Below are 17,035 nucleotides of genomic sequence, written 5' to 3'. Positions count from 1 at the left end.
CAGTTGAACATATGGCAATACCACCAAGATGTAGCCCCCTGGCAAATGGCCTGGAAGCGTCAACTTGCGGGGAGAAATGTCAGTTTCCACCTGAATTCGCAAAATGCTCTCTCTTTGAAAATGGAACACTGGATTTACTGTGAAGGCTCCTTCTGCTTGAAGGCAAGGAAGACACTCTGAGGCTTGAGTTCCTCTTCCCACAATCCCTGGAGGCAAGGAATTGACTGCACTTTCTGTCTCTGGGAGAAGAAGGAGTCCACACCTCAGTCTGGAGACTTCCGCAGCTATAACAACCCACAATGTGAGTCAAACAGACACACAGCAAGACTTACAGAACCCTATGAAACCAACTATACAGGTAAAGATAAACTGTTAGAACAGTGAAAGAACAATGAACATGGAGTGGCAGTCAATCATACTTTAGGTAGCATAACTGGCTAAACAGAGACCTTCCAACTAGGGTGGGTCCGGAGTGCCATCCTCATCCCTGAGAAGAATGAACCTTCACAGTAAACCCAGTGTTCCATTCTCTCTCAAGAGGAGGAAAACACTGATACACTTGGGATGTTACAATGCTCATCAGATCCAGGAAGGGAAAAGTGACTGCTGAGCATAGACATAACAGTAGGACTAGGCCACTTGCTGTAGACTCTCTGCCCACATATTGTATCAGTCTGAAAATTATTGACACCAAGGCCCAGGTAGCAACTTTGCAGATCTCTGCAACAGATGTATTCATATCAAATGCTGCTGACATCACATTTCTTGTTGAATGAGCTGTGATCCTCTCTGGGACTTGAAGGCTTTGAGATTCATATGCCAAGGAGATGCAGTCCTTTAGCCATCTGCTTAGTATAACCTTAGAAACCCTTTTCCTGTTGACTGCTGGATGAAAAGGCCCCAAAAGGGAATCTGACTTCCTAAAAGGCTTGGTCCTCCTGATATAAATGTGAAGTGCTCTGTGAAGGTCAAGAAAGTGTCAATTCTTCTGCCTAGGATGAGATGGCTTTGGGCAGAAGGATGGCAAATATATCTCCTGTGCGTTGTGTTGACCTTGAGAATGAAGATGGAATTTGTGCACAGAACCACCATGTCCTTATGGAAGATGCATAAGCCCTTCCTGATGGGTAAGGAATTTCAAGGAGAACATACTCAAAGGTTCAAATGGTTAGAACCTAAAGAACAACATGAAGTCTCAAAGAAGGAAACCTGTGCACTGTAGGGGCCTAGAGGGCCTGACCAAAAGCCTGGGCACCACCAGTGGTGGTGGGAGAGGATCTGATCTCTTCATGCTGGTCATGCTTTTAGGGACCCGCCTGTCCTAGATCCAGCACTGCAGGAACCACTGGGCGCGCTTGGCAGACAGCGGGACAGTAGACTGGACAGGAAGGGCTTGCCTGGAGGAGCACAGTGTCACCTGGTGAAGGACTGGCAAGCTTCCCTGTCTGTCCCACAAGCATTTCCAAAGGGGCCATTTTGTGGCTGTCTGGGAAGGCATCATGATCCCACTGCCGCAGGAAGAGCTCTGTACTACACAAGAAGCTCTCCCTTTCCTCCCACAGTCTCTTTCCTTTGCTTCAAAGAGGATAGTCCAATGGGGCAAAGCTCTGCACTTGGGGGAGCAGAAGCTTTTGTGGGACAACTGAATAGGAGGACCCAACTATTCATGAACACTCTTCCCTCCCTCTTCTTAGGCCCCAATCCTCAGGCCCCAAAGTTAACTTCAAAATTAATTAAATTAAGTGCCTCCCAGGAAGTTTAAATGCCCCCCAATGTTTGAAATCCTGGCTACAGGACTCCCTGGCAATGGAGAGTGCTTGCTTGTAGACCCCGAGAGACTCCATCCTGTAGGAAGGACAGTACCTGAAGGAAGATCCAGGTTGCCTGGATGGAGGTGTTTCCTCTTACCTCATGTCACGAGCTGGGGCCAGGCCAGGCGAAGTCCAGGGGCAGTCCAAGGTCTGTAACCGGTGAGCAAGAGTGTCCAAGGTGCCAAAGCCAAATCGTTGTCCAGGTATCGTAGGTCAGAGGTTCAGAAGCCGTAGTCAGGGGGTCCAGAAGTCAAGCCAAGGTCAGGAGGTCCAAAGTCAAAAGCCGAAGTGGATGCTAGGACGTCAGGTAGATGACTAGTTGCTTCCACAAAGCCTCCTCCCAAAGCCTACAGCTATATAGCCCTCTGCTGGCTGTTGCCCATTTGGGCTAATTGCTGGCTCAGAGAGGCAGCCAGGATCCTGTTGCAACTCAAGCATCCTTGCTCTTAGAAGGGCCAGAATCCTCTCAAAACTCAGGGCTCAGGGAGCGTCTTGCTTGTGAGCGTGCCGCCCTCCTCCGATCCCTGAGGTCCTGACGGAGGCGGTCACGTACACGCGCCACCCAAGAGGGCGAGGCAGGGGGGCTGGGATCTTCTCCAGCAGGAGGCAGGGGCACTGGTGCAGGTGGCAGGGGCACAGTTTCTGCTGCAGGCTCAACTTCCTCTACAGGGTCCCCAGCACCCATGACACTATCCCCCCCCCAGGGCCCCCCTCCGTCGAGGGGCCTGGGAGGTCGGGGTGGTCGTTGTGGAACCGTTGCACCAAGTCCGGGCATGAAGATTGTCCACGGGCTCCCAAGACCGGTCTTCTGGGCCGTATCCCTCCCAGTCCACAAGGTACTGGAGGCCTCCACGATGGTACCGGGAGTCCAGGATCTGGCGCACCTCGTATTCTTCTTCATCATCCACCAACACTGGTGGTGGTGGCGGTGGAGAAGGAGGCCGAGCTGGGTCAGGGCGTGCAGCTGGAACAAGGAGGGAGCGATGGAACACGGGGTGAATGCGGAGGTGGGGTGGCAACTGGAGCCTGAAGGCGACGGGGTTTATTTGTTCTAAGACAGGGTAGGGTCCAATGAACCGCGCATCCAGCTTGTGAGACCGACCAGGCCGGAGCAGGTAGCGAGTTGAGAGCCACACCTGATCCCCCGGCTGGATTGGGGGGCCTTCCTGCCTCTTCCGGTCCGCAGCTAGTTTATAGGCTTCCTTGGCCCGCTGTAGCTGCTCTCGGAGCAAGTCTTGGCTGGCGCGGAGTTCTTGCAGGTAGGCCTCAACGGCGGGGACATTCGTGGGTGGCAGGATCGCCGGGAAGAACCGAGGGTGGTACCCGTAGGTTGCAGCAAACGGGGTCATTTGGGTGGAGGAATGGACCGCGTTGTTGTATGCAAATTCCGCTAGAGGCAACAGAGTGGTCCAGTCGTCCTGCTGGTAGCAGGTGTAACAGCGGAGATATTGCTCTAGCGTGGCATTGGTGCGCTCTGTCTGACCATCTGTCTGTGGGTGGTAAGCTGAGGACAGGTGCACTCGAGTCCCCAGGCTGGAATGGAGGGCTTGCCAGAACCGAGAGGAGAACTGGGGGCCCCGGTCTGAGATCAGGTGGGCTGGGAGTCCGTGCAGACGAAAGATGTGTTGCAGGTAGAGCTGGGCTGTCTCCTGAGCTGTGGGAAGTTTCGGGCACGGAATGAAGTGGGCCATCTTGGTAAATAGGTCGACGACCACCAAGATGCACGTCTGACCCTTGGATCGTGGAAGTTCCGTGATGAAGTCCATCGAGATGGTATCCCAGAGTCCTGAGGGTGTGGGCAAGGGCTGTAACAACCCCGAGGGTTTGGCTGGGACGTCTTTGGCCCGTCGGCAGACGTCACAGGAGCTGACATAACGGGCAACATCGGAGCGAACTCGTGGCCACCAGAATTCCCGTGTCAGCAAGTGGGTGGTCTTATGTTGTCCAAAGTGCCCAGCGGGTAACGCGTCGTGGGTCATGCGTAGTACTTCTGCCCGCAAGGGCCCGGGCGGCACATAGAGGCGTTCGTGGTGTAGCAAGAGGCCGCCTCGAGTCGTGAACTCGCCTGTTGAGCCATCTTGGAGTGCCTGGAGGTGTTACTGGACCCAGGGATCATTGGCCTGGCTAGCACGAATGTCCTCCACGAGTGCTGGTGAAGTGTAGGTGGCTGCAAACACTGAGGGTGGCAGGATGGGAGCAGCAGGCACGGTCTCAGTCGAAGCAGGAGCGTATTCCGGTTTCCGCGAGAGCGCATCGGCTTTCCGGTTCTGGGTATGGGGGATGTAGGTGATCTTGAAGTCAAAGCGGGAGAAGAATAGGGACCACCGGATCTGGCGCTGGTTGAGACGGCGGGTGGTCTGGAGATGCTCCAAGTTCCGGTGGTCGGTGAGCACTTGGACAGGGTGGCGAGCCCCTTCAAGGTAATGTCTCCAAACCTCAAAAGCCACCTTGATCGCGAGCAACTCCCTCTCCCAGATGGTGTAGTTCCTCTCTGCCGCAGTGAGCTGGCGTGAGTAATAGGCGCAGGGCTGGAGTGGCAGGGACGGCTCCTCGCGCTGGGACAGCACTGCTCCCAGGGCCACGTTGGAGGCATCAGCTTCCACCGTAAAGGGAAGCTGGGGGTCGGGGTATCTCAGGAGTGGCCCGGTGGCGAAGCGGGTCTTCAGGGTGGAGAAAGCGTTATCGGCCTCTGGGGACCAGTGGAAAAGTTCTTTGGGGCGGAGTAGTTGAGTCAGGGGTGTTGTCAGAGATGCATAGGCTGGGATGAATTGCCGATAGTAGTTGGCAAAACCAAGGAACCGCTGCAGGTCTTTGCAATTCTGAGGGGCCTGCCAGGTCAGGACCGCTTCCACCTTCTTCGGGTCCATGAGGATTCCCTGTGGTGACACAATGTGACCAAGGAACTCGACGGAGCGCAGGTCAAAGTCGCACTTCTCCAGCTTGGCGTAGAGGCCATGGGCTCGTAGGCGCTGTAGGACCTGGCGGACGTGCTCGGCATGCTGGGCAGGATTGCGGGAGTAAATTAGAATGTCATCCAGGTATATGATCGCGAAGCGGTCGAGCAGGTCCCGGAATACATCATTCATGAACCTCTGGAAGACAGCGGGGGCGTTGGTCAATCCGAAGGGCATCACCAGGTGCTCGTACTGCCCGTATCGGGTCCCAAACGCGGTCTTCCATTCGTCTCCGGGCCGTATGCGCACCAAATTGTACGCTCCGCGGAGGTCCAGCTTGGTGTAGATTTGGGCCCCCTTTAAACGATCCAAGAGTTCAGGGATCAGTGGTAGAGGGTACCGGTCGCGGATGGTGATCTTGTTCAGGGCCCGGTAGTCATTGCACAGCCGGAGCTCCCCGCTTTTCTTCTTCACGAAGAGGACTGGAGCAGACAGGGGAGAAGTTGAGGGTCGGATGAATCCGCGCTTCAGGTTCTTGTCCAGGTAGTCTCGCAAAGCTGCCAACTCAGGCTCCGACATTGGGTACAGACGCCCCACCGGGAGTGGTGCCCCAGGTACCAAATCAATGGCACAGTCATAGGGTCGGTGAGGGGGAAGCTGATCTGCTCCTGTCTCTTCAAAGACATCGGCGAAATCTGCATACTTCTGAGGGAGCTGAGGACCACCACTCGGGATGCCGGCTGCTAGAGTGGTGGGAGGAGTCAGATGGGGGCATGGGTCTCGGAAGCGTAGGTTTTGCTGAGCCCAGTCCACGATGGGGTTGTGCAGCTTCAGCCAGGAAAGGCCTAGAATCAGCGGGAAGCGAGGCATGCGGGCGACATCAAACTGCAGCTGTTCTTGGTGCTGCTGGACGTGGAAGGTGATGGGACAGGTCTCCTGGGTGACGGGGCCAGAACGGAGGAGGCGCCCGTCAATAGCCTCCACCAGCGTCGGAATCTCTTTTGGCTGCACTGGGATCTGGTGCTGCTTTACAAAGGCGGCATCTACGAAACAGTGGGCCGCTCCCGAGTCCAGCATGGCATACACGAACAGCCAGCGTCCATCGGGCAGATGGAGTTTGACTGGTAGCAGGAACGGGCCCGGGGTATCAGCCTGTTGTTCGGAGGACCCAGCTAGTCGCCCCAGGCTGGAGGGTCCACTTACGCCTGGGGCTGGCCTTTTGGCGGCGGTGGCAATGTAGGTCTGGGTATTCGATGTTTAGCAGGGCAGCCAGAGGCATAGTGGCCTGCCGTGCCGCAGTAGAGGCACAGGTTCTGCGTGCGGCGTCTGGCCTTTTCTTCTGGAGTCAGGCGGGGTCGAGCAGCTCCAAGCTGCATAGGCTCACCCTCGTCTCTGGTACTAGCTGGGGATGGGAGAGGAGCCAAGTGGCATGGCGCAGGGAGCTGGCGCCCTCGGGTCTTGGCTTGGCGGCGACTTTCCAGGCGGCCATCGATGCGGAGGCAGAGGGTGATAAGTTCCTGGAGCGTGGGGGGCCGCTCCACCCTGGCCAGTTCGTCCAGGACTTCCTCTGCCAACCCCTCGGTAAACTGGTCCATCTGAGCAGCCTCATTCCACGCCAAGTCTTGGGCCAGGAGCTTGAATTCGGTGGCATACTGAGCCACCGAGGACTGGCCTTGTTTCAGGGCCCTGATTTTCCGGTTGGCTGTGGCTGCTTGGACTGGGTTGGAGAAGGCAGCAGACAGGTGGGCCTCAAACCCCTGGTAATCAGTCAGTAGGGGAGAGGACCCAACCAGTAGGGGTGTGGCCCACTTGGCCGCCTGCCCCTTTAACAGACTAATGATAAAACACACCTTCGTCTTGTCATTGGGGAAGTCCCGTGCTCTTAGTTCAAAGTACAGCTGACACTGTGCCAGGAACGCAGGAAATTCTTCCACAGCACCCCCAAATCTGTCAGGTGGGGGAACTGGGCACTTGGCTGGAGCACTGGCTGCAGGCTGTTGCTGCAAGTGCACTACTGCCTGTGTCAGCTGCTGTACCTGGGCTTGGAGGGCAGCCAGTAGTCCTGCGGTTCCACTTGCTTCAGCATCCATCCTGTGGAATGGGTGTTTGTGTGGGTGGAAGCAATCTGTCACGAGCTGGGGCCAGGCCAAGCGAAGTCCAGGGGCAGTCCAAGGTCTGTAACCGGTGAGCAAGAGTGTCCAAGGTGCCAAAGCCAAATCGTTGTCCAGGTATCGTAGGTCAGAGGTTCAGAAGCCGTAGTCAGGGGGTCCAGAAGTCAAGCCAAGGTCAGGAGGTCCAAAGTCAAAAGCCGAAGTGGATGCTAGGACGTCAGGTAGATGACTAGTTGCTTCCACAAAGCCTCCTCCCAAAGCCTACAGCTATATAGCCCTCTGCTGGCTGTTGCCCATTTGGGCTAATTGCTGGCTCAGAGAGGCAGCCAGGATCCTGTTGCAACTCAAGCATCCTTGCTCTTAGAAGGGCCAGAATCCTCTCAAAACTCAGGGCTCAGGGAGCGTCTTGCTTGTGAGCGTGCCGCCCTCCTCCGATCCCTGAGGTCCTGACGGAGGCGGTCACGTACACGCGCCACCCGAAAGGGCGAGGCAGGGGGGCTGGGATCTTCTCCAGCAGGAGGCAGGGGCACTGGTGCAGGTGGCAGGGGCACAGTTTCTGCTGCAGGCTCAACTTCCTCTACAGGGTCCCCAGCACCCATGACACCTCATGTGACAAAAGCCTTTCAAGAACTATCAAAGATTTCAGGTTTTCATGGCTGGTAACATCATTAGGGTTTGTAGAATCTTTCGGGCTCAAGTGCCGTGTTCAGTAGAACACGGCACTTGAGCCCGAAAGATTCTACAAACCCTTTCAAGAAGTCTTGTAAATTCTAGAAGTGGAGATTCTCCAGGCCACCATTATGGCCTGCATGGCCTGATCAGAGAAACCCTGTGTGATCAGCACTTGCCATTAAATCTCCATCCTGTCAGATGAAGCCAAACTGAGTTGGGATGACAGATGGGACCTGTGGTTAATATACTGAGTGACAGTGGAAGTTAGCATGGTGGGTGAACTGATGATTTCAGCTGGCTGGAAAACCAAGGTCACCTGGGCTAAAATAGGGCCAGGCAAATCAACTCTGCCTTCTCCTGTTTCATTTTATTCAGAACCTTTGGAATCAAAGGAATTGGGGTGGGAGGGAGAGGCATTAAGAAGGCCCAATGGCCAAGGGGACATCAGAGCAATCACCTGTTTTGCTTGTTGACACTGGTGTCTCAAGAAGAATCTGGTTGTCCTGGCACTAGTCAGGAAGGCAAAGAGATCTATGTATGGTAAGCTAAAATGTAGAACCACAGACTGAGGGACCACTCTCCCTGGTCCAGCTTAATTTGGCTGACCAATCTCCTTGAATATCTGCTTTTGCCCCTGATGTGTTCTGCTCTGAGAGAGGCCAGATGTTGTTCTGTCCAGGACATGAGGATAGTAGACTTCTGCTGTAGCTTCTTGGCTTTGGTGCCTCCCTGGTGGTTCACATGGGTCTTGGCCATGGTGTCATCTGTCCATATGCATATGTTCAATTGAGACAGATGGCCTTGGAAGTAGAGCAGTGCAAGATGAATTACACACAGTTCCAAAAGGCTGATGCTGAGGGAAGCTTCTTGATGGGATCAGGAGCCCTGCATGTGGCCCAGCATGCAATGGGCTCTCCAACCCATCGAGCCAGCATATGTTGTGATCTGTAGGTCTGTGGTCACTTGGAAGGGTCTGCCTGCAAGCGTTTCTTGCTTGTCTACCAAAGGAGGTGCTTCCTGAGATGCTGACTGATGCTGACTCTGATGTGCTTTCAGAGGGCTATGAGCCTCTGATATGGCAATAGCATCCACTGAAGTACCCAACAGCGTGCCTGGGCTCAAATGACTATGTCTCCATAACTGCAAACATTTAACCTAGAAGACATGCTAGGATCATCAAGTCCATTGATCTCACAGAATGAACCTTTTCTACATCTGAACAATCTGCTCTGCCTAGTGGAAGAAACACTTTTTTCTGGATTGAATCTATCACTGACCCCAAATGCATGATGCTTTAGGCAGATGTTAGTTGGCTCTTCTGCAGGTTGAATAGGGTTAGGGACTTTTAATGTTTTATGTATGAGAATGGGAAGCTCCTCATGAGGAAAAAAAAAGTGCTGAGAGTTGGCTTGCTCTGTTGAGGGCCTTTGACCTCAGGCAATGGGACTTCCACTTGATCCAGATATGCATCAAGAAGGAATCCCTGTCTTCAGATCTGCAGTCTAAGAAAATTGAATAATTGCTCCTAAATGAGGAAAGTGCTTTTTACAGGCAGCCTTTGTTGGTCAAGAGGAGCCCTGGCATTTCTCTGTGTCTAAAGGCCTTAATTTTTTAAGGTGCTCAGCTGGACAGGGAAGGGTGTTGAGTGGAAGAAGTCATATTTTCCAGGAGGGTAAAGAAGTTCTTTTTTCCTTCTCTAACTGGAGACAAATTGTTCTAGCCAGTCCTAGGAGCCTGGTGGGACAACAAAGGGCTCTCCCCCAACTGGCTCCAGTGGGAAGCTATGTTCTCCTCTTGACAGCTCCTATGGCTGCAGAAGGCTGTGTTGAACAGGTCTGATGGGCCAATACGGGCCATCCTGGCTGATCAGCACAGGGGACAGTTTTGGCACCAAAAATCAAGCCTGCTTCTTCATGATCCAAGCCAGGTGATTTATGGCTCTCTCCAGGAGGTCTGCCATGGTGGGATGGCTGGCAAGTGGGTTTGCAGGGATTTCTTTCTCCAATGCCTGTAGATCACCTCCCCCAACTCTCCCTTGGAGGAGGTCCCATGGTCAGAGACCTCAGCTGCAGACATCGCCATGACTGAAGCAGCAAACAAAAGGCAAACAGCCTCAATGAAGGCGAAGCCAGAAGAATAAAGTTTTGTGTGTTTTTTAAACAAAGGGAGAGGCATATAGAAAGTCACACACATTGAAACAGAAAAACAAAGCGCAATCAAAGGAGATCCTTAAAGGAAAATCTCAGAACCTCTCTAAATAACAACAACAACAACATTTTATTTATATCCCGCCCTCCCCGCCGAAGCAGGCTCAGGGCGGCTAACAACATCAATACGGTAATTATACAATAAGTTTTTAAAAACATAGTTTAATTTAAGATTCTAAAATTACTAAAATTAACATTCTGGTTAAATCCACTTTTCTCTCAGAGAGGAAGAGATTGGATCTATACCCAGCCCTACACTCAAAAGTCTTAGAGTGGTTTATAAACTCCCTCCCTTCCTCTCCCCACAACAGACACCCTGTGAGGTAGGTGGGTCTGAGAGAGCTCTCCGAGAACTGCTCCTGAGAGATTAGCTCTGTGGCTAATCCAAGGTCACCCAGCAGGTACACGTGGAGAAGTGGGGAATCAAACCTGGTTCTCCCAGATTAGAGTCCGAGCACTTAACCACTACACCAAACTGACTGAGGGTGGGTTCCTCCTCTCCCTGGAGATGGCAAGAGCAATCAATTTCCTGCCTCCAGGGATTGTAGGAAGAGGAACCCAAGCATATCAGAGTGTCCCCCTCCCCTCAAGAGAGAACGCCTATACCTGTAATCAAGTATCAGAAGCTTAACTTAAACATGCAATTTAAGCAATCAGGAGTCATCAATCACCCTGACCTGGATAGCCAAGGCTAGCCGAATCTCAGAAGCTAACCCGGGTGGCCATGGCTAGAATTTCGGTAGAAGACCTCCAAGGAATATCAGGGTCATGGCCCAGAGGCTGGCAATGGCAAACCACTTCTGAATATCTCTTGCCTTAAAAACCCTACAGTAAGGGTGTCGAACACATTTGTTATGAGGGCCAGATCTGACACAAATGAGACCTTGTTGGGCTTGGTGTGTCATAAAATGTAATGCCAAGTAGCAGATCTAAAACCTTTATAAAGGACACAAACAAAAATAAAGATTTGTTTTGCTTAATATAAAAAATATGCTTAAAACATTAGCATTCTTTCAATATTTTGTTTATTTAACAGTCTCTGATAACTGACACCTCTACCTCTGAATTACCAAATCAAAATGCCTGTATGCAGTTCAGGTGTGTGTCTGTAAGCTGCAAACCGACTTCTGATTTACTGACATTAATTACAGAGATCTCATGATCAATGCTCTGAGCCTAAGACCCAGAGGAAAACATGAAATGGCTGGACATTGCAAGCTTTTGGACATAATTTCCTTCATGTGCTGTTCAAGAACACGTAAAGGTATGATGACACAAAGTGAACGCTATGTGTTTGCCTACAAAACTGTAGTCTTCCCAGAATAATAACTGCAACTCCTATGAGGCAGTGCAAGAACAGAGAGACAGCCATGTATAGTGGTCAGTATCAGCCTGCTATCTGGGAAGTCTAGGTTCAAAATTCTCAGACTGTGAAAGAAATGTGCTGGGTGAACTTGGTCTGGACACACACTCTCAGCCTAATCCACATCACTGGTTTGTTGTTATTCCTCATCTAAATAGTTCACACTGCTTTCCTACTGAGAAAGACTAGATCAGGAGAGCATGAATACAGTAATAAAGGGGAGGCAAACCCAGTTGCACCCAGGAGAACCACAGCATAACAAGCCCATCAAAACACACACATAGAGAGTAATGAGCCCAACCAAATGCACACACACAAGACAAAGCACACAAAAGCACATGCCTTGAATTTAATTTTGTTGGTCTTAAAAGTGCTTCATATTTCTCCCATGTGATTGAGGCAGCGAGCAAAGGGGAGGATGGGGCCTCAGCCAAAGGCAACGGAAGAAAGGCTTGCTTTTGTCTCCTGTGTGCCTGAGGCCAGAAAGCCAAGCTCTGGCTCATTCCCTCCATCCCCCTGGAAGAAGGATGGGGAGGAGCCTCAACCAGTGCAGAGAACAGAGCTTGCCTATCTATCTTTCCTGTGTGATTGAGAGAGTTTGGCAAAGCAAGATGTGACACAGCAGTAGAAGAACTGGAGAAGGACGCAGGAGAGGCAGTTGCTCAAGGGATGGATAGGAGCCCTTGCAGGGCCGGATGCATTCTGTGGGTCACATGTTTGACAATCCTACCTTATGGGGTAACCATAAGTCAACAGTGACTTGATGGCAAAAAATAGTCCTCAGTCAAAAGCCAGTATAGTATAGTCGTTCAAGTGTCAGGTTGCTTCCAAATGGCAACAATTTTCCTTTGTGAAATCACTGCCACTGCAAAAAATATGGTCTTCTTCAGAAAACTTAGTGGGGGTATGCTCCTTTTCATAAAGTTGGTGAAAAGCATTCATTTTTTAAGACGTACAGGTTCAAACACCCAGTCAGTTACAAAGCCAGATAGCTGTGGTAAGTAACCTTCTCTCAGCAAACCCTATGTCATAGGCTTTCTGTGGGGCTAAAAATGTCAATTTGAGCTCCTAAAGCAAAGGGAGCAATACAAAACAAACATTATTTTAAAAAGCCACATTTCTCACTTAGAGGAGGGCTGCATCCTGACTGATGGGAAGGATCACCTACCAGGAATGAAGCTCTCTCTCACCCTGACCTGGATAGCCCAGGTAAAGCCAATCTTCACCAATTTGGTGTAGTGTTTAAAAGCGGTGAACTCTAACCTGGATACTCTAACCCTCTACACGTGGTGGCTGGCTGACCTTGGGTCAGTCACAGTTCGCGAAAGAGCTGTTCGCTCAAAAGCAGTTGTCTCAGAGGTCTCTCAGCCCCACCTACCTCACAGGATGTCTGTTGTGGGGCGAGTAAGGGTAGGAGATTGTAAACCGCTCTGAAACTCCAAGTGAAAGAAACTGTATCAATCCAAACCTCCTTCTTCTGAGTAGAAGGAACACCTACACTGCATCCAGTATTTTCATCCATACAGTGGCTTTCATCTCTATGTAGCCACCAAGCAATGTTTAACACACTGGCATGTCTTTCAGAGGATCCTCAGCACATTCACATATGTTGTGAGCCGCCCTGAGCCTGCTTCGGCGGGGAGGGGGGGATATAAATAAAAACTATTATTATTATTATTCTAGGATTGCACACTCAGTTTACTCAAGCACTGACTAAGTTTAATGGGCCTGCTACTCCACATGAACTGACATTGTGTCCTAGAAAGTACTCACATAGTCTACACCAGGGGTCCTCAAACTACGGCCCGCGGGCCAGATGCGGCCCGCTGAGGACGTTTATGCGGCCCGCCGGGTTATGGCAAAATCAGACCGGAAGTGACGTTCGACCTAAACTCGCGTTAGCAATGCACACTTCCGGCACTGGGCTGAGGCAGCGGAGACAGAGTGTGAGGTGATACCGAGGTGAGGTGAGTTCCCAGGCCGGGGTGTGCGGTGTGGGGAAGGGAGAGAGATGCAGAAGACGGAGAACTGACGGCCCATGGCCTTCTACAGTCTGGCCCTCCAACAGTCTGAGGGACAGTGAACTGGCCCCCTATTTAAAAAGTTTGAGGACCCCTGGTCTACACATAGCAAAGGAAAGCTAATAGCCAAATTATCTTTCAGAGAAGTTTGTCTGCTATCACTGATCCTTCCACTGACAAGCTTTCATGGAAACTCAGAATAAAATCCCACTATTTCCCACAGAATGTGATCTCTGTAGTCAAAGCAGCAGAAGCTCAACTCAGCACAGCGGGGCGGAGGGACCTCAGACAAGTCTAACTCTGACAACGTCTCTCTCTATGAAATGGCCAGTAAGATGCAAGGAGGTGAGGAGCCTTTCCTAAGAGAAGGCAGCATTTGACAGCTGAGTCCTCTATCCATACTGCAGCGAGAAAAACCGAAGAACATCTCTGTACGGAATACATAAACCCCGCTTTCCCCCCATCTGCAGAGACTGCAGCTTGGCAAGCTTTTTAACCCAAGTGCTACTAAAATGCATGGGCTTCTAAGCTGGGTGTTGCAGAGGGGCAGGGACAGGAAAAAAGATACAGGCGGGGAATTCCTCCACCAAGGCGATTCTCCCAGCAATGTCTTGCCACCTGTCAATCAATCCAAGGCATAAAGGAGGAAGGAAAGCGAGCATGCCCAGTGATCCAGATGACATCAGCTTGATGAATGTTGAGGAGCGGCAGGCTGCAGCAATAACCGGGAGAAGCAGCTGGAAGAGTCAATTGGGGTCGACTCCATTCAGTTCCCCACCAATGCCCTCTGCTGCGGCTACACAAACAGGGAGCTCAGCCAAGCGTGACTGTACAGGAGAGGTTTCTCCCTGCAGTGGGAGGCACAAAGGAGGGGGGATGGAGAACGTTTGGGCGAGTTACAGCAGCATTTCCGCAACCGCAGGCACCCAACACGGGTCTCTAAAAAACGCAGCCCGAAGCAATCCGAGGCCCTGATTTCAATCGGCTTCGACTAGATCAACTCTCCATAGGGCTGCATGGGAAGTCCTCGGGGCCTGCCAAAGAAGCTGTGAGTTTCTACAACAAGCCTTTGACCCTGGCGAGAGTCACCAAAGCCTCCCACCTGCGCTCACAGCAATGCACGGAAACTTAACGGACCTCCATAGCAAGCCTCCCCTCCCCACTCCCCCCTGCAATGTTTAAGAGAAGGCTTGTGCTCTCCGGCATGCTCTGTCCGTCTGGATTGACCCTGGCATAAAAAAAACATTCTCCTTTGGGACCTATGAACATCTGAAGCTGCCTTATACTGAATCAGACCCTTGGTCCATCAAAGTCAGTCTTGTCTTCTCAGACTGGCAGCAGCTCTCCAGGGTCTCCAGCTGAGGTTTTTCACACCTATTTGCCTGGACCCTTTTTTGGAGATGCCAGGGATTGAACCTGGGACCTCCTGCTTCCCAAGCAAATGCTCTGCCACTGAGCCACAGCCCCATTCATGGCTCTCCAGGGTCCCAAGCTGAGGCTTTTTGTGCCTCTTAGCCTGGACCCTTTTTGGGAGATGCCAGGGATTGAACCTGGGACCTTCTGCTTCCCAAGCAGATGCTCTACCACTGAGCCACAGCCCCATTCATGGCTCTCCAGGGTCTCCAGCTGAGGTTTTTCACGCCTCTTTGCCTGGACCCTTTTTGGGAGATGCCAGGGATTGAACCTGGGACCTTCTGCTTCCCAAGCAGATGCTCTACCACTGAGCCCCAGCCCCATTCATGGCTCTCCAGGGTCTCCAGCTGAGGTTTTTCACGCCTCTTTGCCTGGACCCTTTTTGGGAGATGCCAGGGATTGAACCTGGGACCTTCTGCTTCCCAAGCAGATGCTCTGCCACTGAGCCACAGCCCCATTCATGGCTCTCCAGGGTCCCAAACTGAGGTTTTTCATGCCTCTGCCTGGACCCTTTTTGGGAGATGCCAGGGATTGAACCTGCGACCTTCTGCTTCCCAAGCAGATGCTCTGCCACTGAGCCACAGCCCCATTCATGGCTCTCCAGGGTCTCCAGCTGAGGTTTTTCACACCAATTTGCCTGGACCCTTTCAGTTGGAGATGCCAGGGATTGAACCTGGGACCTTCTGCTTCCCAAGCAGATGCTCTGCCACTGAGCCACAGCCCCATTCATGGCTCTCCAGGGTCTCAAGCTGAGGTTATTCACGCCTACTTGCCTGGACCCTTTTTAGTTGGAGATGCCGGGGATTGAACCTGGGACATTCTGCTTCCCAAGCAGATGCTCTACCACTGAGCCACAGCCCCATTCATGGCTCTCCAGGGTCTCAACTGAGGTTTTTCACACCTATTTGCCTGCACCCTTTTTTGGAGATGCCAGGGATTGAACCTGGGACCTTCTGCTTCCCAAGCAGATGCTCTACCACTGAGCCACAGCCCCATTCATGGCTCTCCAGGGTCTCCAGCTGAGGTTTTTCACACCAATTTGCCTGGACCCTTTCAGTTGGAGATGCCAGGGATTGAACCTGGGACCTTCTGCTTCCCAAGCAGATGCTCTGCCACTGAGCCACAGCCCCATTCATGGCTCTCCAGGGTCTCAAGCTGAGGTTATTCACGCCTACTTGCCTGGACCCTTTTTAGTTGGAGATGCCGGGGATTGAACCTGGGACATTCTGCTTCCCAAGCAGATGCTCTACCACTGAGCCACAGCCCCATTCATGGCTCTCCAGGGTCTCAACTGAGGTTTTTCACACCTATTTGCCTGCACCCTTTTTTGGAGATGCCAGGGATTGAACCTGGGACCTTCTGCTTCCCAAGCAGATGCTCTACCACCGAGCCGCAGCCCCATTCATGGCTCTCCAGGGTCTCCAGCTGAGGCTTTTCACGCCTCTTTGCCTGGACCCTTTTTGGGAGATGCCGGGGATTGAACCTGCGACCTTCTGCTTCCCAAGCAGACGCTCCACCCCTGAGCAACCTCAGCTCCAAATGTCCCCCCAAGTCCACCGGGACGGACCCCCCTGCCCCCCGCATCCAGGAGAAAGAGGCCCCCTTCCCCTCCCAAGCGGCCTCGCCTCCGGCAGCTCCAGGTGAAACGGGCGCCCCCCCCCGGCCCACACCCAGGCGCCGCGAACAATGAGCCAGGCGGGGGGGGGGGGCGCAGCAGAGCCGCTGCAGGAGGCGAGGGGCGGCTGGGCAGGGCGATCCATTCCCCCCGCCGAGGCTTACCCCGATCACCACCGTCTCCTCCCCTTTGAATTTGGGGATGAACTTGTCCCCGCGGAGGATCTCGGCTTCGTTGAGGGGTCGGAAGCGGCACATCACTTTGATGCTGCATTCGGCCGGGTCCGCCATCGGGGCGGCGAGATCTCCACGCCGAGCTTCCCCGCCGGGGCCTTTGGCAGAGCGAGCGAGCGAGAGAGAGGAGGGGAGCCGAGCCAGAGGACTAGGCGGCCGAGGGAGGCATCCGCCAGCAGCGGGGAGGAGGCGGGCTTCTGCTGCAAAGCAGTCCCGGGACGCCCCTTCGGATCGCCGCGGAGTTGCTCTTGCTTCGGGAAAGCAGGTGCAGAAGACAAGCAGCGTGGCAGGAATCTCTCTCTCGCGCGCTCTATCGCGCAGCGCCGTGCGGGGCGAATGCTGGCGGCGGGCTCCTCGGAGCGCTAGCGCCGCTCGCCCGCTCTCCCGCAGCCATCGCGCATCCCCCGCCGGCCGCCGGCCCCTGCCCACCTCCGCGGGCTTTGTGATTGCACGGCGCGGACGCCGGCCCCTCCCCAAGCTCCCCGGCCGAGGAGAAGAGAAAGAGAGAGAGGCGCTCTGCTGAAGCATCCTGGGAGTCGTAGTTCTGGAAACTGCAGGAGGGGGGCGACGGGGGCGCGAAAGCCTGCCGCGCGCACAAACGCCCCCCCCCCCCGCGGGAATATAATCATGGTGCGCTCCGGGTCTTGTGAGCCGCCCTGAGCCTGCCTCGGCGGGGAGGGCGGGATATAGAGAGC

The 17,035-nt window shown here is 53.2% G+C and overlaps 1 protein-coding gene across 1 annotated transcript in view; it reads right to left on the bottom strand.

Annotated features, from left to right (window-relative positions):
• Window positions 1–16,750, bottom strand: part of KIF5C (kinesin family member 5C) — a 170,370-nt gene extending 153,620 nt beyond the window's left edge. Inside the window, exon 1 of the mRNA XM_060257215.1 lies at window positions 16,272–16,750. Coding sequence (XP_060113198.1) covers window positions 16,272–16,397 — 126 coding nt within the window. The 5' untranslated portion in view covers window positions 16,398–16,750. The remainder of the gene's footprint in view (window positions 1–16,271) is intronic.
• Window positions 16,751–17,035: the final 285 nt, after the last annotated feature.

The sequence above is a fragment of the Heteronotia binoei genome, chromosome 16, assembly GCF_032191835.1.
Source record: "Heteronotia binoei isolate CCM8104 ecotype False Entrance Well chromosome 16, APGP_CSIRO_Hbin_v1, whole genome shotgun sequence".
NCBI classification, from domain to species: Eukaryota; Metazoa; Chordata; class Lepidosauria; order Squamata; family Gekkonidae; genus Heteronotia; species Heteronotia binoei.
Note: the sequence above shows the minus strand (reverse complement) of the source record. Positions and strands in the feature narration are given on the sequence as shown.